Genomic DNA, 22,736 nt, shown 5'->3' with positions numbered 1-22,736 from the left:
GCAGTAACTTTACCTACTACAGATTTAAAAGACCAATAGAGAATTTTTACAAAGAGGAAAGCTTTTGTTTTACTCACACGACTTCATATAAATTACCACAGTGCCAAATCTTTGTATTTCCATATTAAATATTATCACCACTGAACAGACTATTTGGGCAGCACATCAACTAATAGTAGTGATTTAAAGGCACTAACTTCATGTCATTTCTTTCCTTATCGCTCTAGGTTTTATATTTAAATATTAAGCTTTACATGATCACCAAATATTTATATTTATATCTGTATCTATATATCAAGAGTAAAAGATGATTAACTGATTACAGAGAAAAATTTAAACTTCTCTTAAATGATACTCTAACTTAAGAGGCATTTTATCTTGCAAGAAGCTTCTATCTTCTAAGTTTATAAGAATAAAATTTCCCAGGTTAAAACTTGATCCTTAGTATGGAAGGCATTTTGCGTTTTAACAATAATACCTAACTTACCATCCATTAGCTTTATCTGTTACTTGCTCATTTAGTCTTCATATCAAATTTATGTGGTTATGACTTATAAAATCCTTTTAGAAATGGGAAAACTGAGGCACAGAGATATTAGGTTAACTTGGTCAAGGTCACATGAGTAAAAAATTGTATAGCTGGGATCAGTACCGTGGCAGTCCTACTTCAGAATCCACTCTTATATATTTTGTTGTACTACCAGTTAAGCTAGAAAAGTCCTTTGGAAGTCACCTAAGCTGTTCTCATATTTAAATTATCTTAAATAAAATTGATTTCACCTTAGGTATTTTCATTTATATCTGAATATTCCTATATAAAGAAAAATGTTTAAAAATTTATGAATATGTGGTAAATATATAGTAATATATAATAAGCACATAGTAAGTGAAAAAGTCATTTAGTAAATGTCGATTTATATCAAGCAGAACCCTTATCTTTTTCAAATGAATAGTTCCACTGTCTCAGGACATTATTTTATGACCACATCATCTTAGACTAAAAAAAAGTTTATCTGGGAAAAACAAGGGGAGGAGGTAGGTTCTCAAGTTGTTCTCAATGTGTACAGCATGGTGTAATGAGTACAGCATTTAAAACATGAATGAAGATTCTGGCTGAAGTCTTACATCTGCTATGTCACCTACTGTACAACAGTAGACACATCATTTTAAATTCTACAAGCTTGAGTTTCCTTACTTATAAATTGAAGATTTTAACACCTACCTCAAAGGTGTGTTGTGGGGGGAAAAAGGGAGATATCTCCAAAGGTACTCCATCATTACTGCAAATTTCAAACCTTTTTTGAATCCATATTTATGGTCATATTGCCTCTTGGAATAATAAGTATTATAAATTTATTATCTTTTGAATAAAGATGCATGTTCTCTTATTCATCTAACCTCATCCTATAAATTTTGGGATTTGGCAGACAAGTCCATGTTTGCTTACATACTTATTTTGATGTGCTATTATTTTTATAATTCAAGTTGTATTACAAAACTTCATGAGCAACTAGTACATGTCAAACTGTTTCAGAACTAGGCATGCAAAGACAAAAACCATGTGCCTGTCCACAAGGGACTCATAACTGGGTATGAAGAAATAAACATGAACTTCACTATGATAGAACCAATTTTTTTTCTAGTGGTGAGCAGAATTCTTTAGGAACACAAGAAATTCTTGGCTCTGTTGTGATCAGTTACAGCTTCACACAAGAGATAATGTGGTCTCAACTTTGAAGAACAAATTTTTGCCACCAAGATATCAAAGAGAGGGGGACAAAAAGGAATATATTTTATTAAGTGAGATCAACGTTGAAAAAGGTAAAATAAAATTTAAACTTGAAAATCTAACAACAGGAAACTCTAAAGACACTATGCATTTATTCAATGCTCTTTCCCTAAGACAAAATGCAATCAAATGAAGCTGCCTGGGAGAAGTACTGAGATTGGTAGTTTGAATACTGAATTTTCATTTTATTATAGAAGGGATAAAATGTTAAGTCCTGGACTGGTACGGAATAAAGAGGTATACAGATTTCTATTAATGAAATAAAAAGCCTGTTTTATATGTTTCCAATTTTCTTTTAATTTCTTATTTAATATGCATTAAGTACTCACATATTTTACAAACCAATTTTAACAGTTGCAAGATTTTTTAATTTTTAGTTTTGCTTTTACTTAAAAAACAAACACACAAAAAACTCTTTAAAATAAAAGCATAAAGGCATAAAACTTCTGTATCTGAAAGTTTAATTGGAATAAATCACAAATTTAAGCCAACTTGCCATCTTCATGTCGGAGGTACTGGTTTCCGCCTCTGTCTCTAGCTAAGGACCATGCCTCTCCTTCATCACTCTCACAGAACTCTACCATGCTGTTCTGATCCAGTTGCACCCATGTCCCTTCAGAATTCGTTACCTGGTACATAACAAAAAGCATGATTGATTGGCTTGATTCTTTTAGGGAACTCAGTATGAAAACCAGTAAAAAGCTCACGTGTCTGAATAGTGTAATCATTCCAATACATTTCTACCAAGAAATTAGTTTCTGAAATTAAGGCCACAGCCTGAGGTAAGACAGAAGTCAATAAAAAGTTCTGTAAAATACTGCTTATTTATGAATTTGGTTAAAATAATAACTTTCAAAGCACAAAGATAATCCGTAAGTAATTTTAAGTGTTACCCAAAAACACATGGCTCATTTTCTTTTTTCTGCACCTAAAGTGTCCTAACACAGCCGACTTGCTATTATTTAGGTTGAGAGTATCCACAGTGTAACTTGAAAATGACCCTTACTGAGAAATAGCATGACACACTACATCTTCAAGCTTATCTGCTGAGGCAAATGCCACAGTAGCCTAAAGAGTAATTTTATTTGCTCAGGACTTCAGTGAGACCTATGAATGGGAACAAAGAAGTGAAACCTTTTGCATATGATCACATCTCCATACCAATCACATAGAATATTTTAAGTGCTGATAATCCATGATGGTATAGTACATTTGTAATAATGAAAAAATAAATGCAAATACCAAACATTTATATATACAATACAAATCATTTGTTAATATATATTGTTTTCACAAGGATAATTATGCAAATCATTAGACAGAAGCACAGAAAAATTATGTATTTGCAATACAAGTAAAGATAAAATACATAAACATTGAAAAACCTGTGGCAGAAATGGCAACCTTTAGAAGAGATGCTTTGGTTGTATTATATTAAAAATGAGTATCTTAGAAGTCATGAAGCTACAAGAATCCATACCTCTCCCACTGCTTTGACTTTGTTTCCCAGAACTAACATTCCAATTGGGATACCTCTAAGGTTAGGGCAGCTTCTGATGTTGTGACCTGAAGGTCCCGTCTTCACTACCTTGTACATGCCTGGCCCTCCTCGCAAGAATGGCATATCTTGTTCTTGCATTGTTGCTTCCTGTGGGCAGCAGGAGTTTATGTCTTTGAAAAAGTCATCAGTATTAGTTTTAGATTCCTGAAAATTTGAATAGGAAAGAAAAATAAACAAAATACAATCTATTATCACTTTCAAAGCCTTCCTATTAACAGCTTTTATAACAAGTCTACAGTACTGTCACTATAAAAAAAAAACATAACTAAAGATAACTGATCTGTTTTTCAACAATAAATGCTATTTAAAATGAAGTTGAAGTCAAGAAAATATAGCAGGAAACCAATCGACCTCTGGCTTCTGCCCACCACAATTTGAGAAATATAATCATCCTTGATTTTACTTTTATCTTTAATGCAATGTTTAAATTTAACAGTAGGAAAAATAAAAATACTATACTATGTGAACCACAAGGGAATAACTTTGAATCATTATTACCGCATTATTGTATATTGTTATGGGTTAAAAAAAAAAAAGTCTAAATATTCATTTCTTCCCATGTTGAAATACTTATTTATAAATAGAGAAAACAGGTATGAAGAATCTGAAAACTGATCCATAAGCAGAGATGATGAAAAATATGCATTAAAATATAGCTATATCTTGGTATCTGTTCATTATGAACGAAATAATGATGCTTACAAAATTTCAACAACGTATACTTTCTAATGTTGTAGAAATAAAAATGTCTTGCTAGATTTGTTAAGCCATTACTATGCAGTGATACATTAATGCTAGTAACAGAAAAGACTGTATTTTTAGTAGAAAGGAGAAATTAAACATGGATTTAAGTAAATATAACGTAAATTTATATTACTGAAAAGAGTCACTTCTAAAATGAAAGAAAAGAACCTACTCTAAATTTGCTGTTAAATTGCAACGCTGTGATAAGATTGTTTCCTATGTGAATGGAATAAAGAGAAATAATAACCTTTCCATATTTTCTCTTTTTCCCAACTAAATGCAAATAAAGGGTCCACACTGGGTGTTCTCATTGCCATCACTACTCCTTTAAAAGAGATTTATTTAAACTGCATTTTTAAATACAGTAATATCAACTCTAGAATTTATTTCATATTCAGATAGTGTACTAGATAATCATAAAGAGACACACATGCAAACATTAGGTTAAAACTGATATTTAATAATGTTATAAATAGAATAAAAATTTAAAAACTAACATTATACAAGGTAAAATTGTATTAAATAGTTCTATCCCTACCAGTAGCCTCATATGAAGAGAGATGTATACATGTTCATATAGACAGTAACACAGTAGAATATTAAAAACAAGATCCTCAGGTTTAAAAATATGTGGATTCAAGAATTCTGTATACCTGCTACTTCGTTAATTCCACACATGACTGGTCAGGGAAAACGTTAAAGTCACCATTAACTTTCACATATTTTGTGAATCTCACTGTAGTGATGAATAACCAATTTTTACTTATACAAATATGTACTAAGAAGAATTAATTTACATTTACTATAATTATAGTTTATTTACCAATATTCTTTTGTTACATATTGGAAATTCAATGGAAATGAGAATTTTAAACACTCAAAAAGCTTAGATTTACAACCAAAAATAAATGTAAAATACACATTTTATATACTCATCATATATATTTGTAAGAATTTATATATATGCAAACCTATATGAATACACAGAGAGCGCTCAAGATAAAAATTGAGAGTAACACAGGTCTAAACTTTACATAATACTTGCTATTACACTCACAAGATTTTCTGTAAACATTTTAAAATGTCTATTTGTAAATGGTCAATAAATAAATACATCATGCCATTTCACAGTTGGAAGAGGCAAGTTTTAATCCTACTCACAACTGATTCTTAAAAATTACACGGTGACATAAAAAAGCAAATATCCACAGATTCAGCAAAAAACCCCAATTTCATTGGTATTTAATAATATTCCTAGTGCATTTAATTAATTATAACAATAATTCTAACTTTTGATCATTCAGGGTAACACTGGGAGTTAAGCCTTGGTAAAACTAATTATAATTGCAAACTAGCCACTGAAAGGCAATTATGAAAACTTGTTAAAAATTTAAAACAATTAATATTTTATTGTAAAGGTAATAAAACTATATTAATAAGTATAAAACAAAGTTTATCCAATTATTGTGCTAAACAGTATAAAAAACGGACAGACATAAAGTCATAGAACTGTGCCTATCACGCTCAAGCAATAGTAAAATACATGTTTTATTCAATACTGAAATGTAAGACCCAGGTACCAGCATATTAAATTCATGAATTTCAATATTATTATCTTCTCCCTCCATCCCCATCCCATTCTCAGATGAACATTCAAAGAGGGAATGTGAAAGAGTTGGCAGCAGAAAAAATAAAAGAGCCATAAGGCCAGGATACTGCCACCTAAATAAGTTAGTTGTGAAAACACTAATCTTAGATATAATCATTGGAAAAGTCAGTCATAAACTAAATATAGCAAATTTGAAGTCATGTGGAAGTATCACTTAAACTAATAATACATTCTTTTCGGCAGGAGCAAGGAGAAAACTCAATTGCAGCACTTCACATAGATCGTTGTTTGGTTAAAAGGTTTTATTAATCTTAAGCAAAGGTTTCAAAGACACAAAACTTGTTATACATGCTGAAATACCTGAATAAAACATGATTGTTCCTTACAGTTAACTCACCTGGGGGAAAAAAGCTTTGGGAGTCCATGAAAATACGTCCAAATCCCTGACTCCTTGGCTAGCATTAAAGATATTCTGAGCAACAAAGTTTAAGAAAGAAAAATATCAACAACGAAAGGGAACAGGATATCATCTGCAGAAGATGCGTGCACAGTAACAACATTTTTCTGTACTCTAGCACCAACACAGAAATATTATTTTACTAAAGAGAAACTGAAGCCATCTGAGTAAACAACACACTGAAGAAATTCTGTCTGATAAGTTTTTGTCAGAAGCTCTCCATGGATATAGTGTGTCATGCCATTTACTAAAATTAAGAGCCAGACGTTGTTATAAAGCTTAAGATACTCAATGCAAGATAGAAACCTTAAAATTCTTTAAATGAGGACATATTTGTTCTAATACAAGCCAGATTTGTTTTATGACAGAAACCCGTCTGCTGTTTTATAATAAAAATGGAAATGATGTAGATTGTATAGAAAATGCAATTATTATTATGAATAATAATGGCATGTAGTTTATGTGAACTTATCACTTTTTGAAGTACAAAAATAAGAAAGTAAAAAATAAAACAAAAAGTCTGTCATTTTTTTTCAATTTTCCTTCCCTCTATAAGTAGGAAAAAAATCATTTGGAAATATTTCTGAATGCTACTAACAAATTTGATAAGAAAAACATAAATAATACATACAATCAATTTTTTATCAAAATATAAAAATTTAATCAATTTTATCAAAAGACAGGCCTACTTTTCTCCATCTCAAAGTTTAGGAAATGCAGAGCATTTAGGATCTCTAAGTCAAAGTCTAAAAATGTTTTGTTAAGGAACAATCAATTCACAGAAACATCCCAGAAAAATCAACATTTTCACAAAATGTTTTACTGATAATTTAAATGATACATATTTTCGTAGTTATCTCATGCTATCAATCTACATTTATCTGATCTGAAATTAAAATCTTTCCAGTGAGTAGCAATTGCACAATTTTATTGCTTATGTAAATATTGATAGGTTATTTTGAACCAAAAGAGGACATTCAAAATGTTAATAAAAAAGAGCAACTAAGACTTCAACAAAAAGAAACATCAAAAGTCCCTATCAATTATGTCATTTTAGATAATGAGACTTCATTTACCGTTCTCCAGTTCTAGATTTCCATATCCATATATACATATATATGTAAGAAACATATATGTAAGTGTATATATATCATATATATAAGAAACTTATAAATGTAAGACATTTAAAACCCTAAAAAAGTGTCAAATAATATGCCTAAAAATAAATGTAAACCAAAATCAAAGCCAATTGCTCCCTAATTAAAAGTGGATGGTGAATAAGGTCCTTTCTCTTTAGGTAAAGTGAAAAACATATTGCAGAGCATTTTGAAGTGCTATGTTTTAGGGGAAAAATGTCTTTACTGGTTCATCCATGTATATAAGAATTTGTAGAGTAATTGGTCAATGGTTTCTCTCCCTCACAAAGCATAGTGGGACAGATTTTTTTACATAAAACAATATCACTTCTTTTTAGCATATTCTATTTTTTAGCATAAATTAGTATTAAAACAATGTGAAAAGCAATTGTTAAAAGTAATGCAGGTAAAGTTAGTGATAAAGAAGCAATGTGGTAACTGGCTGACAATATTTAAAGCTCTTTTAAGTCAATGTGCAAACATAAGTGCTTTCTCTGTCAACAGCATGTACAATGATATTTTAAAATGATGTAACTGCTAACTATGGTAATAAATTGCCAATAAATTCAATTCTGTATATGTTTCTATGTAAACTGAAACTTTATACTTTTTTGCTTTTGTTCTGCAGTTGTAGAAAATTATTAATTCACACTGGTTTACCATAAGATTATTTTCAAAATGCAATGTCCTAGTAAAATTGCATTTATCAAGAAGCAGAAATTTGATAAACAGACAGCTGGAGTTTAAAAATAAAATATACTTGAATAGCCGGGTGCAGTAGTGCATGCCTATACTTGTAGCTATTCAGAAGGCTAAGATAGGAGGATTGCTTGAATTCAGGAGTTTGAGACCAGCCTGAGTAAGATAGAGAGATCCCGTCTCTACAAAATAATTTTAAAACTTAGCTGGGCATGGTAGTACATGCCTGTAGTCCTAGTAACTTGGGAAGCTGAGAAGGTAGGACTCCTTGAGCCCAGAAGTTCAAGTTCAGCTTGGGCAACAAGACTTCATCTCAAACACACACATACACTCTTGAGTAGTGTTCTCTGAAAATTTAGAAACGTTTTAGTCTAAAGATATGAACATTCATGAAAATGTTAATTTCTCCAAAGCCCCAATTTCTCACTATTAAAATGTCAGCTTTCATATAGTATAATTTCACATATTATTACAAGCACAGCTTGTGTGTGCATGTGTATATACATACACACATATATATACAATAACATTTTATTCTCAAATACTATTTTAAAGGCAGAAAAGTTCAAGAAAATCAGAAAATTAAAGCATACTGGGAACCTAACTAAATTAATGAACACCAAATTGTAACTCTAAGCTGATAATCTTTCAAGGCATAGAAGAGACCAAATAAGTGAATAAGTATCACAGTGAAAACATGTGACTAACCATGCCAAATGCTCAGGCAAAGAAAAGAAAAAATCTTCCATTGTGTTAGATAAGCACAAAGCTAAGAATTGCCATTGTTAAAGCAAAATGATAAAATAACTCAGGAAAATTAAGCATAGCATATATAAATTATTACAGTCTTAATTTAACTGTTTTAATCTCATTCTGTTTATGAAACATTAACACTAAGCTAAATAATGAAATAAAGCTATTCTTAACTATCTAAGAACAGCACATTTACTAATGTTGTATTAAAGTTAATATCAGGATAAAAAAACAGGTATATATATACATATATACACATACAGACAAAGCTATTAACAAAATCAGGAAACCTGGGGTATGTTAAAGCTGTGACTGCTAGGTGTTATTAGGTAACCCAAAAGAATGAAATTGAATTCAAAATGCAAGAAACATTTGTCAATTTTATCAATTAACCCAGCTGATGCTATACAAACAAGATCAACAAATGATACTTTCTCTTCAATTCTACTTCAAATTTTTCAGGTCCCAAATTGTGGAAAATCAGTATAGTTTCTATATGTAAACACCCATCAGCCTAAAATAAGTAATCTATATAAATGTATGGAGATATACAGAGACCCACGTTGCTTCTGCAAGAATTCAGATTATATGGGAACTATAAAGATACCTTAGAATACTTCCATTTGTCTGTCATCTACTTTCCTTGATATAAACTTTCTCTTCCACTCAACTCCCCTCACAATGTTAAAAGATCTCATTTTTGATACAGTACCCAAAGAACTGGGTGTGTAAGTTTCAAACTATTAACATCTCCTATCACAGAAGTACACTTGTTTTCCAAAAAATTAAGCTTGTGATTCCAGAGAGTCTAGTGTCTTCCATGGTAAGTGCATAATAAATTCTCTTTTCATTTTCTTACTTGCATTTTCCTTGATATTTGAAACATTGTACTAGCCCACATTTTGTAGATTCCACATCTTTAGAATTTTAATTTAAAATCAATCAATATTCCCCAGGTATGCCATCTTAGAATGACTCATGTCATCTTCAATACATATCATGCTATTCATCCTCATTCAACCATTAAGGTTATAAGTATTTATCTTTCTGTAGTTTGGCAGTTCTAGTCAAAGTAATAGGATTATCACAGCTATAGTTGCTTCATCCTTTTATAACTATATTTATCCTTATCTCTCCACTAGATTAATGCATACTGAACATAAATGCATGGGCTTTGGAATCATATCAACTGGTGTTCCAATACCAGCTCCACTACTTTCTACTTGTGCTCCTGGGTGAGCGGCTATCTTTATTCATTGAAAAAATGAGAATTATAAAATGCTTAACATCACAGGGTCACAATGAGGATTAAATGACATAATTAAGGCAAGGAGCATATATATGTTAGAAATTATTTTAAAGAGAATGATCATATCAAATGCAAAGAACTAAAATTAAGCATCCACAAATGTGCAAAGCATTAACAAATTGTGAAAACCTACTATGAGCAAAGTGTAATTTCTAACGCTTAGGAAGAAACCAATGTGAGTAAGAAGGGATCCTGAATGAGTCCTTACCCTTAAGTAGCTTAAAAACAGAAATAAGAGGTACATAAACACAAATGGGCTGAAGCCAAGAAAAACAAATATTATGGGTAGCTGAAGAAAGAAGTAAACCTTTTCTGCTTGTACAGATTAAGTGCTGCCTGAGAAGGAAGAGGGAAACCTGATCTTCCCAGTGCATACCTGTTTTCCACCCTCAATTCTCTGCTTGACCTATATCAACTATTCAACAGTTCACGTACATAGCATGTCCCCAAAACTCTGAACATTTGATTCTCTGTCTAGAAATTCCTTTACTGTTTCCTGGCAACCTTTCTTTAAGACCTCCTCAAATGTCACTTAAGTGAAGCCATCCCACAACTTATCACAAAGCAACTTAATTATGTGAATATGGTATGTCTACCACATTACATGGCGAGTACTCCAAGGATCAGAACTTCACCCCATCTTATTTACTCTGTATCCCTCCCCTCTGCATCTCCACCTAATGCCTACTTTCCAGCTTAGTATTTATTACTAACAAGAATGCAAATAAGAATTCTACGAATAAGAACTCAAACATTTACTAAAGGAGCAATTAATGAATTAATGACTATAGAAAAATTGGGAAATAAAGAGAAGAAGATCATCAATAAATTTTTGAGTCTGGACAACCTAAGATTAGAAAAAAATGGAAGTGAAACCATTCTAGATAAATTAGACAACAAAACAAAGACTCTTAAGACGTAAAGTCGGAAAGCATGTTCTCTGCCGGGTGCAGTGGCTCACATCTTTAATCCCAGTTTGTAATCCCAGCACTGTGGGAGGCCAAGATGGGTGGATCACTTGAGGCCAGAAGTTCAAGAGCAGCCTGGCCAACATGGTAAAACCCTGCCCATCTCTACGAAAAATACAAAAATTAGCTGGGTGTGGTGGTGTATGCCTGTAATACCAGGTACTCCGGAGGCTGAGACATGAGAATCGCTTGAACCTGGGAGGTGGAGGTTGCAGTGAGCCAAGATGGTGCCACTGAACTCCAGCTTGGGTGGCAAGGCAAGGTGCTATAAAAAACAAAACAAACAAAACCAAACAAAAAAACCAAACAAAAAACCCAAAACCAAACAAAAAGGAAGACTGTTCTAAAAAGGGCAAAAAGTTCTACATAATTTATAATGAATGCCTCACAGAGGATCTGAACCCTTCATCTATTTAGCTCTATCTTTCCCATTGACTTAAAAATTATTTTGGAAACGATACAGTCATAATATGAATGTCTAATGTTATTTTGTCTCTAAACTAGAGCATTATTAAAGTGCTAAAACAGTTAAAGTCACCTTTGAACTAAATTAGGATATATTTTTTAGTCAAATATGGTGTTTAAATAGAATGACTGATAGATCAAAATTGAGCTAAGTTCATACTTATAACGAATACACAAATTCTAAAACATGAGTAAAATAAACAAGACAGCGTGACACGATCACTTTAAGGATTATCTAATATGGGTAATTATAGCAATCTTATTTTAAAAAATAATTCATCCAACATTCAGTCAGTGTTCAAACTTCCAATCTCTGCCCCCACTCCTCTCTATAGTTTGTTTGAGTCGCGATCCAAATAAGGTGCACACATTGATGTCAATACAAAATGTTTTAACTAGAAAAGGTTGAAGAGATAGATGTAAACAGTGCTGAAGGCAACTTTTTAGTACTTTCACTTCTTTTTAAGTTAGCAGCATTGGTGTTTGAATACTTCTAATTTTATTTCATATCTCCCAGTTTTCATTTTTTTATTAAGTCATGTTTTACAATTAATAGCCATGATTAAGTTTCGTTTACTCTAAAGGAACTGAAGTAAGAAGGGAGAAAAGATAAGAGTGTTTTTCCAGCAGTAAATGTATAAGAGATACAAAGGAAGAGGTAGCAAGATGCAACTATTTAGCTGTGTTATTTCCTTGAGGGGCTGAGAGGGAATCATTATTCCCTCTATGCCCTATCATGTTTAGCCCTGCATAGTCGGATTCTCTTAAGAAAAATGTACTGACTGGGTAACAGGTCTGCCCTAGTCCCTACAGATAAAACCTTGGAAAATCATGCCTGTCCCTGCCTATGTCAGGCCTCTGACCCTGTGTGAGCCCTCAGTTAACATCTATACTGAAGTAACTTTATCCCGGATCTGTTTAGAGCCCTATGCCAGTTAATTTCCCTCTGTCATCTTTGATTACCACACAAAACATAAACCCTTATATCATCCACCTGTTCTTTTTTTTTTTTTTTTTTTGAGACGGAGTCTTGCTCTGTCGCCCAGGCTGGAATGCAGTGGCCGGATCTCAGCTCACTGCAAGCTCCGCCTCCCGCGTTCACGCCATTCTCCTGCCTCAGCCTCCCGAGTAGCTGGGACTACAGGCGCCCGACACCACACCCAGCTAATTTTTTGTATTTTTAGTAGAGAGGGGGTTTCACTGTGTTAGCCAGGATGGTCTCGATCTCCTGACCTCGTGATCCGCCCGCCTCGGCCTCCCAAAGTGCTGGGATCACAGGCGTGAGCCACCGCGCCCGGTCTGTTCTTTCATTTTTATATCAAAACTGCTGTTTCTTCCTGATCCAACATCAAACTATTTCCATCCCCCCATGACTTTAAATTGTGTCTTATGGACCCCTTCCTCCAATGGTAAACACACTGTTTTTAATCTTTTTTTTTTTTTTTTTTGGTATGGAGTCTCGCTGTCACCCAGGCTGGAGTGGAGTGGAGTGGCGTGGCGCGATCTCAGCTCACTGCAACCTCTGCCTCACGGGTTCAACCAATTCTCTGCCTCAGCCTCCTGAGTAGTTGGGACTACAGGCACCCACCACCACGGCCGGCTAAGTTTTGTATTTTTTTTTTTTTTTTTTTTTTTTTTTTTGAGACGGAGTCTCGCTCTGCTGCCCAGGCTGGAGGGCAGTGGCCGGATCTCAGCTCAGTGCAAGCTCCGCCTCCCGGGTTCATGCCATTCTCCTGCCTCAGCCTCCCGAGTAGCTAGGACTACAGGCGCCCGCAACCTCGCCCAGCTAGTTTTTTGTATTTTTTTTTTAGTAGAGACGGAGTTTCACTGCGTTAGCCAGGATGGTCTCCATCTCTTTACCTCGTGATCCGCCCGTCTCTGCCTCCCAAAGTGCTGGGATTACAGGCTTGAGCCACCGCGCCTGGCCAAGTTTTGTATTTTTAATAGAGATGGGGTTTCACCATCTTGAACTCCTGACCTTGAACTCCTGATCTACACATCGTGGCCTCCCAAAGAAATGGGATAACAGGCGTGCACCACGTACAGCCTGTTTTTATCTTGAACTTTGTGAGTCACATCATCTGTGTGTCTTCAAGTCCATGCAGATGATCTTCCACCTGCCTAGCTTCTTAGTTCCTAGACTTAGGCACTTGCAGTGACTTCCATGTGCACTGCACTTCAGCCACCCTCCCATGGCAATGTAACAGAGCATCTCATTCTTTAAAGTGCCCTACCTATGATATCAAATACAAATATTCTACTTTATTGCCTGCATTTTGCCAACTCTTTAACTACAGTGCATTCACTATATTGTTCTAGGATTTTATTGAATCTTCTATATCCTTTGGACCTTCCATTTGTCCTTTCACATTTCTAACTTAGGTCTGAGTCCACATTCCCAGAGTTGATGATCTTAATTGCTCTTTCTGTCACAGCAGCTCAGCAACTACTACTAGAATATGCTTTCTTGGCTCTTTCTTGGCCCTTTTAATTCTGGACACTTAGGGCAATAAAGGATTAGGCAGAGGATTCTTGCTGAGTCTATACAGTGGTCTCATTGAGTCTTTAGTGGCCCAGTAATTCTTCAAATGATATTCCAAATATTCATTGCATTTCTCAACCCCCTAACTTAACTCATTCTTTTCATTGTGAACTGATGGTTTTCCTATCTTCTATTTTAAGGGAACTTGTAGTCTCCCTCAACCTCTTCCCCTTGTCCCTCCCTCCACCAAGACATAACTACTGCCAGGCATATCCCCCGCTCTTTTAGAGAAGCAAGCTCTCCAAGGTGCCCTTAATTCCATTTCCTCCTCCTGTTTTTCAGTCTTCAGCCTTGTCATCTACATCTTTAATTTCTCCCTTTTTCTACTAGTATCTTTCTTTTAACTTATAAAACTCTCAAGTCACTACTACTCTTAAAATGAAGAAATCAAAAAAACCCTAGCTTCCTAACAATACCAGACACTCTTGAGCTGTTCACATTAACAACCTCCGCACTCACATTCCAGTGAAAACCACCCACAAGTATCTGCATGCCTCACTCCACTCCTTACCGCTCCTCTAACCTTTGTTACTCCCTTCTTTCCCTTGAGGAAACTGTCTACTACAGATAGTCTCTTGGATGGTGTTCAAAAGCATCAAATAACAGAACACAATGCTTTAAAACAAAACCGTGGGATTCAGAACTTTGACAGATGATACTTCTCGCTCTTCCTTTCTACCTTTGTTTATTGACTTGCTTTATCTGTGTGAGTATCTTTCTCTCCCAAAAGCAGCTCCTCAAATGAGCAAAGAAATCAGAGAAAATTTGGACTGGGGAGGTAGAAAAGATAATATAATCTGGAATAACGTTTTATTAGGGACTGAAGGAAATTATCTTAAATAAAACACACAATGGCCAGGTGTGGTAGCTCATGCCTGTAATATCAGCACTTTGTGAGGCCAAGGCAAGATGATCGCTTGAGCTCAGGAGTTTGAGACCAGACCAGCCCGGGCAACATAGTGAGACCCCATCACTATATTTTTATTTCTTTTGAGACAGAGACTCGCTCTGTCTCCCAGGCTGGAGTATAGTGGCACGATCTCGAATCACGGCAACCTCCACCTCCTGAGTTCCAGCAATTCTCCCACTTCAGCCTCCCAAGTAGCTAGGATTATAGGCGCCCACCACCACACCCGGCTAATTTTTTGTATTTTTAGTAGAGATGGGGTTTCACCATGTTAGGCTGGTCTGACCTCAGGTGATCCATCGGCCTCGGCTTCCCAAAGTGCTGGGATTACAGGCGTGAGCCACCTCACCCAGCTCTTCCATTTGTATAAAAAACAAAACCCAACTCCCCCTTGCCCAACAAAAAAGTCTACACTGGAAAAAATAACTGTACAAAAATGGTGGTTATAATTATCTCTTTAAAATACACTTTCATAGAAGGTCAAAATCCTTTTTATTTTTAACTGTAAGTATAAATCTGAGGAAAATTTAATAAGATGTAATTGATGTAATTTTTTGATTTAAAATTTAGTATTTTAATTATAGATGTATCATTGTTCAACTTAACCTCCATAAAGCAGTAAGCCAACACTCTAAATTTTCTTGATCACATATCTTCCTTCTCTCTTCCTTGCTCTCTCTCTATATACAAAGTCTCCACCGTGCTATTATAAAACATACACAAAAACATATAAAAAAGAATGAGATCAATAAATACAAATAGAAATTCCAATGTTTTGTTCACCAAAGAATTGTCTTGTATTATATAAACTACTGCTTTGGAGAACATTATTACGGACAATCAAGGAGAAAGTCAAATGGAATATACTGAATGGTTTGACATAATAAGCTAACTTTATAAACTGATTTTTAAGAAATTCAACTGTTTAAAATACTAAGTTTTTAAATAAAATTTTACCTGTGCTATTTATTAGCTCTGTCCTAAAGAGCACACACATTTGATGGTAATGAAAAAAGGGAAAAATCATTCTTTCCTGGTTAATATATAAAATGAAGTGTGGGTTATTATTATACTTCATGAAGTAGCAATGTTATGAACACTGGCTCTATTCTACTATACTTAACAAGGAGGTACAATGAATTCTCTCAAAGACTAGGATTTAACTTCAATTAGAATACTACATATTCTAATTAAATCTAAGTCTAAATAATAGTATTATAAGCCAAGAAAGAAGAAATTCAAAATTAGACAAAACACACAGAACTAATTGCAAAATGTGAACATAACATACATTTATACGTGTTTTTGAATGTATAATTCTGAGTTCATAAACTTTAGTTTGGAATTCATTCCAAACAATTGTATAAATAAGAAAGAAAAAAATGTAACCAGTCTCATTTTCTACCTCTTGGAAAGGAATTCAGTAGTTTTAATTAAGTAGTAATTAATTAAATTTACGACTTCCTGCCTATCTGTGATGGATCATAATCTGCACCAAGGGCCTTAACCTTGCCAAACTTCACTTTCATTACACAGAAGCCCTTAAGAATTCAAGAAATTGTAAAGTAAAAGTTACTTAGTTGTGGGTTACCTCAGAACTGAAAAGCCTTAATTAAAGAAAGCCCTGTGAAAAAACAAAACAGCGTGTATCTATAATGCTTTTTAAAACCACCTTTTACTTACGTCAACAGGGACCAGAAGACTTTTGCCAAGATGTTGATTAAAAGAGAGGCACCAGGCTTCAGTGTAACCATTCATGTTAGGGACATACTTCTTTATTGTCTCATCATTCAGCCTCAGCCACACACCATCATCATTATGGATCTATAGAAAAAAAGCAACAGAAACAAGCCAGGCCTTCCTGTAAGTCTTATGAGGCTAGCAAGGTCTGAAAGTCTGCAAAGCAGGAAAATAATGGTGGATGTGGAGATTAAGCATCTAGTTTTTGTAGAAAGTAAGTCTGAGAGACCCTCCAGGGAAAAAAAAGCAGCAAAGAGCGCCAAAACAATATGATAATTCATGTGACAAGATTATAAAAACAATTACACTTAGGAATAAAAACACAAGGAAACCACACTTTAAGATACATAGTTTAAACAGTAAAATCAGATGTTACCCAAAAGAATACGAATCTTCCTTCCCTTATATTTATATTCTCAGAATCAGAAGTTACTTGGTTGTATTACTAGAAAAATATACTGTCTAAAGTTAAAGCAGTAAGAAACACATTTCAAAACAAACAACATTTTAAAATGTCATGAAAAACTATACCCATTTTCAGTGAATATATGTATAGATTTCTGAATACTATGTTGAACATTGTTCTTTTCATGTTTAAAATATAATTTTATTTTTTAACGATAAAATAAATGAAATGTTTGAAACTCAACGAACACATTCTATAAAGTAGTTTTAAAATATTTCCCAAACTGCTTAAAACACATTCTTACAAAAAACTCAGTAACATTATTATTAAGAAAACAATGTAAAAACTTTCTGTCCAAAATTTACTACCAAGAGCTCCTTTATCAATTACCTCATCAATAAAAGTGATAGTTCCATTGACTTTCACTATGCCTATCTGCTCACTCTGAAGGGAAGGGTGGCTACGAATGCGAAGCCCTGCGCTGTCCTTGGCCACAAATTTTCGAACCTGAGAAAGGCAAAGATTAACGGTGAGGTGGGAAGAACATGGAATAGAGATCTTGTAAGTAGCAAGAAGTAAAATTAAGCAGGTTTGAAAGTATCATAATTCTTAACAAGGTTCCAGAATTATTTGTAGTGAGGCTCCCTCTGCAAATAACAGTGCTTTATAACAACACTAACCACAGAACTTTTAAGCACTGAAATGTATATTACTGAAAATAAAACTTAGACAATTATATATATTTTAACTCATTTCTAAATATTGAAGATATGTGTTAAGAAGGATAAAAACCATTTGTTTCTCTTAGAAAAACAAATTCAATTACCAGTATTTCATTTTTTAACATGCAGTTTACCAAAATGCCTGTACTTACTCTTTAGATTTCAGAAGTTAACTTTTCTTTTGACAGAGGACATTTTTGCCTTGCAAACTTTACGCTTAATTTCAGTAGACTTTTTGTTCATTGTAAACGTTATATAGCAGGAAGAATACAATATGTATCAATTACGATAGCATTACACAAAGAAAAGAAGTACATATGTTATAACTTAGAAATATTACCATAAACTACTCTCTAAATTTATTTAGGGATAATTAGAATTTAAGTCCTGAAATCAAGTAAAATGTTAGATGTTTACTGGCCATTTTGAAGCATCAGTAACAAACATGTAAAAACTGAATGATTCTGGCTCTCAGCTCATTCTGCCCTAACCTTATTAGGCTGAGGTTCAGTCTTTGGTTTGACCAGCTGAGTTCCTGGTGGTATCATCCCTTTTGGTGGGTCTTTTACTTTTACTTCCAGACCAGCATCTGTCAGAAAAATAAGAGAACTGTAACATATGAGAAAAAAAAAGAAGGAAGATCCTTAAACCTAATCTTATAAACATCCACAGGCTATTTTTAAAAATTAACACAAATATCTGATTTCTGTCCTTTTAAGGTAATGGATATTTAGCAAGCTAAACAAGAGAAATATTTTAAAAATGGCCCTGAGATTCTAAAGGAGTATCTCAGGAGGTCAAGGAAAACAAGGGGCTCCCTATCTTTAACTAGAACATATGAAATGATACAGGAAAAATGGAAAAAAAAAAAAAAAAAACTCTGGAGAATTAAATCTTATCAGACAATATCAAATCAGAATACCACTCATCATCTCTACCACTCAGCTCTATGACAATGTAGCATGGTTATGAGAAGCTGAGGTTCTCATGTTAGACTGCTTTGGTTACTCCGATATTTTGCACTAACTGTTTGACTCTCTGTGCCTCAATTTCTTCATCTATAAAATGGGAAAAATAATAGTATCTAACTCACCGAGCTGTTGTAGGAAATAAATGACTTAAAATGTACAAGGGGCCAGGCACAGTGGTTCACACTTGTAATCCTTTTGGGAGGCTGGGGCAGGCGGATCACCTGAGGTTGGGAGTTCAAGACCAGACTGGCCACCATAGCGAAACCCCATCTCTACTAAAAATACAAAAATTAGCTGGGCATGATGGCGCACACCTGTAATTCCAGGTACTCAGGAAGCTGAAGCATGAGAATTGCTTAAACCTGTGAGGTGGACGTTGCAGTGAGCAGGGATTGTGCCACTGCATTCCAGCCTGTGCAACAGAGTGAGACTCTGTCTCAAAAAAAAAAAAGTACATGTAGAACAAATTTAGATATATATATTAAATGCACAATAAATGTTAGCTATTATTATTGTAATTGTTCTAATGAATTATTATCTCTGCTTGTCCATGGTCAAGCAAGGTTGCAGCCCACTGATGGCGTGGGAGAAAACTTAGAAAGAAGAGCAGTGAAGTTGAGTATGAAGAAAATGGATGATTCTAAGTAAGCAAGTCTTTTTCTTCAGCTTCATTCCAAAAAACAAATATAAGTGGATTTTTCTTATCTAATTTGTATCAGTTTCCTTCATCCCACAATTAGATAAGATGATGAAAAAAACTCTATCTACTGAAATTTTACCAGAATTTTTAGAGAGAAGAAAATCTTCACAGTGTCATTCTTGGCTATTTCTACTTTTGAATTCCTACTGTAATTTATATCTCTTGTATGTCACTACTTATATTCTACTTCATATGATTTTGGTTTGCCTGTTTTACTTTCACAATCCTCAGTTAAGTGTTAACACTTGACAGGAATTGTCTTACTCAGGACAATGTATGCTCAGAACCAAAAACGGTTGCTGAACTAAAGGCTTTATGGATATGTTGAAATAAAGAAGAGTGCAGCAAAGGCTGCTGGCGAAGGTCTCTAGAACGGTCAGGTGAACTGGACATATCTGAGTCTATATAGTTATATTAATGTATGAGAACATACAATTACATCAATGTAAAGTACCTCTTTACCTCCACTGACAAAGCAAACTACTTAAAGCAGGGTTTCCCAAATATTTTGGTGAAATATTAATTGGTATTATTACTATCTCCACCCTGTTTCTCTTTCCCACTCGCAAGTGGTCCCATGATAAGGATTAAACATAGTTAGACAAATTTCTTGATTTCAGAACTTCTCAGAATCCCTAATATGTTAATGTAGATTGTGTGAATGTCTCAAGTGAGACTACCATATACAAGTTGAGCATCTCTAATCTGAAAACCCCAAATCCAAAAAGCTCTAAAATCTAAAATTTTTTGAGTGCTGACATGATGCTCAAAAAAAGTGCTCATTGAAGCATTTTGAATTTTCAAATTTTGAATTAGGGATGCTCAACTGCCAAAATCAGAAAAAGTCCAAAATCTAGAATACTTCTGGTGGCAAGCATTTCAGATAAAAGATACTCATCCTGTATCAGGTTTTTGAAATCTATCTGATCACAGAAACCCCTTTTCTTGAGGAGCATCAGGAAAAATAATGTTACAAGAAATTCACATTGATAAGCACTATAGTTTTCTCCTTGTTATCCTATTATACACACAGTTTAAAAGTAAAGAAAAGAAAAGATTAATGCCTGAAAGAAAAGCAGTATGTTTTTGAAAGTTAATGGTTGTGATGATTAGTTCTAGGTGTCCACTTGACTGAATTAAAGAATACCTAGAAACCTGGTAAGGCATAACTTTTGGGTCTGTGAAGGTGTTTCCAGAGAAGACTGGCGTGTGAGTGTGAGTGGAGCAGGTGGGGAAGATCTGCTCTCAATGTGGGCAGGCACTGTCCAATCATCTGGGGACACACAGCAAACAAAAACAGAGGAGAGGTGAACGCATATGTATTTTCTGGAGCTTGGATAAACACTTCCTCTACTGTCCCTCGACATTTGAATTCCAGGGTCCCCAAAATTTAGACCCCAGGACTTATATTAGTGCCCCCCCCCCCCCACCGGATTCTCAGGCCTTTGGCCTCAGACTGAGTGTTACATCATCTGCTTCTCTGGTTCTGAGGCCACCTGCATCCCAGGGTCTCCAGTCTGCAGGTGTGGCCTACCATGGGACTTTTCAGACTCCACAACTGTGCAAGCCAATTTTCCCTAATAAATCCCCTCTCATGTATCTAATATAGTCATGCATTGCTTAAAGATGGGGGAAATGTTCTGAGAAATGCATCACCAGGCAATTTCATCACTGTGCAAACATCAGAGTGGACTTATGCAAACCTAGATGGTACAGATTACCTGGGTTATATGGTACAGCCTGTTGGTCTTAGGCTACAATCCTGTACAGCATGTTACTCTACTGGATACTGTAGGTAACTGTAACACAATGGTAAGGATTTGCATATCTAAACATATCTAAGCATAGAAAAGGTACGGTAAAAATCTTACAGGACCACCACTATATATGTTGTTCGTCACTGACCAAAATGTTATGAGGCACATGACTGTATAGATATCCTATTGGTTCTGTCTCTCTGGAGAACCCAGACTAACACATTGATAGATTGAAAAATGCATTCATTCATCCATATTTACTGTCATTATGTGCCAGGCACTGAGCTACACTGGAAGATCCAAACATGAATGCTGTCTGCTCACAGTCAGGAGAAGCACAGACACACCCGCAAGGGAGAGACAGGGTAACACAGCACCGTGGAAGAGAGCACACCTGACTATTCACATCAGGGAATGCAGGGAAGGAGTCATGAGGGCTACAATGCTTGGGTGGACACTAGAAATTATTACAAAATGTTAACGCACTAATTAAATACTCATTATGAATGAGAAAACAAGGCCTCAAATAAGTTATGAAACCTATCCATATGTATGATGCGAGTTAAAGGGCAAAACTAGAAGATAAAAATAATTTTGATTCTAGTTATTCGAAGTAAGTAGTAGCTCACGGCTTAAAAAAAAAATACCGATTTCAATGCCATCAATGGTAACATGAATAGTGTAGAGTCCAATAGCCCCCGGAGTCCAATTTGCACAATAAGTCCCATCATTATTGACACGGATCAGCATATTCTCACTGGGTCTGGAAAGAAATAAGATGGATATTGGAAATTTTACTTTTGGTTAAGCAGCCAACATCATTACGATAGTTCAGCAAAAATTTAATTTGTTTGCATACCTCCTTGCAATCCTACCACCCTGCCATAGTATGCTTGCCTACTCTCCAAAATGCTTGAATTTCACTTCTTTCTTACCTCAAACCTGCACCACCTCTCTTCCTCACTCTCAGGTGATCATGACCTCACCTCTTTCTTGTGAGACAATAAGCAATCAGATACAACCTCAAAGTTGCAATGTGATTAATAAACCTACTTTCCCCTGCCTTCTCTCATGGTAGAATGGAGGAAGTGTCCTGGATTTGATCCAAAGCTAGCCCCTGCCCTTGTCCTGTGAATCTTATTCCCTCAACATTTTCAAGCTGCAATCACCTTGTTCTCTCTCTCATGCATCATCAATACTCTCAATTTACTGAATCATTTCCATTAGCACACAAACTTTAGAACCTTCACTAACACCTCCCTTTGATATTACAGCCTCCTCTAGTAAGGTCTTACATCTCTTCTCCTATTTATATCAAACTCCATTTTCTCACTTTTACTTCCCTCCCACAATTTATCCTTACTAGGCTTTTGTTTCCAACATTTCCTTACACCTGCTGATGTCAAAGTCACCAATGACCACCATGTCCCCAAGTTCAATGGTCACTTCATCCTCAGTAATCTCTCAGTAGCATTTGATAGCTGACAACTCTTCCTATCTT

The 22,736-nt window shown here is 34.8% G+C and overlaps 1 protein-coding gene across 14 annotated transcripts in view; it reads right to left on the bottom strand.

Annotated features, from left to right (window-relative positions):
- Positions 1–22,736, bottom strand: part of MYCBP2 (MYC binding protein 2) — a 292,153-nt gene that overhangs the window by 78,368 nt on the left and 191,049 nt on the right. For 7 of the 14 annotated variants that reach the window (XM_030921889.1, XM_030921891.1, XM_030921901.1 and 4 more), the window contains 7 exons: positions 21,883–21,998; positions 18,299–18,396; positions 17,476–17,592; positions 16,623–16,763; positions 6,101–6,175; positions 3,270–3,494; positions 2,286–2,418 (listed from right to left, as the gene is read on the bottom strand). In XM_030921889.1, the coding sequence (XP_030777749.1) occupies positions 2,286–2,418; positions 3,270–3,494; positions 6,101–6,175; positions 16,623–16,763; positions 17,476–17,592; positions 18,299–18,396; positions 21,883–21,998 (905 nt within the window). The remainder of the gene's footprint in view (positions 1–2,285; positions 2,419–3,269; positions 3,495–6,100; positions 6,176–16,622; positions 16,764–17,475; positions 17,593–18,298; positions 18,397–21,882; positions 21,999–22,736) is intronic. The other 7 variants (XM_030921896.1, XM_030921898.1, XM_030921899.1 and 4 more) reach the window with 3 other exon arrangements.

The sequence above is a fragment of the Rhinopithecus roxellana genome, chromosome 18 (assembly GCF_007565055.1).
Source record: "Rhinopithecus roxellana isolate Shanxi Qingling chromosome 18, ASM756505v1, whole genome shotgun sequence".
Taxonomy (NCBI): Eukaryota; Metazoa; Chordata; class Mammalia; order Primates; family Cercopithecidae; genus Rhinopithecus; species Rhinopithecus roxellana.
The sequence above is the reverse complement of the archived record's forward strand: the minus strand, read 5'-3'. Positions and strand labels throughout refer to the sequence as shown.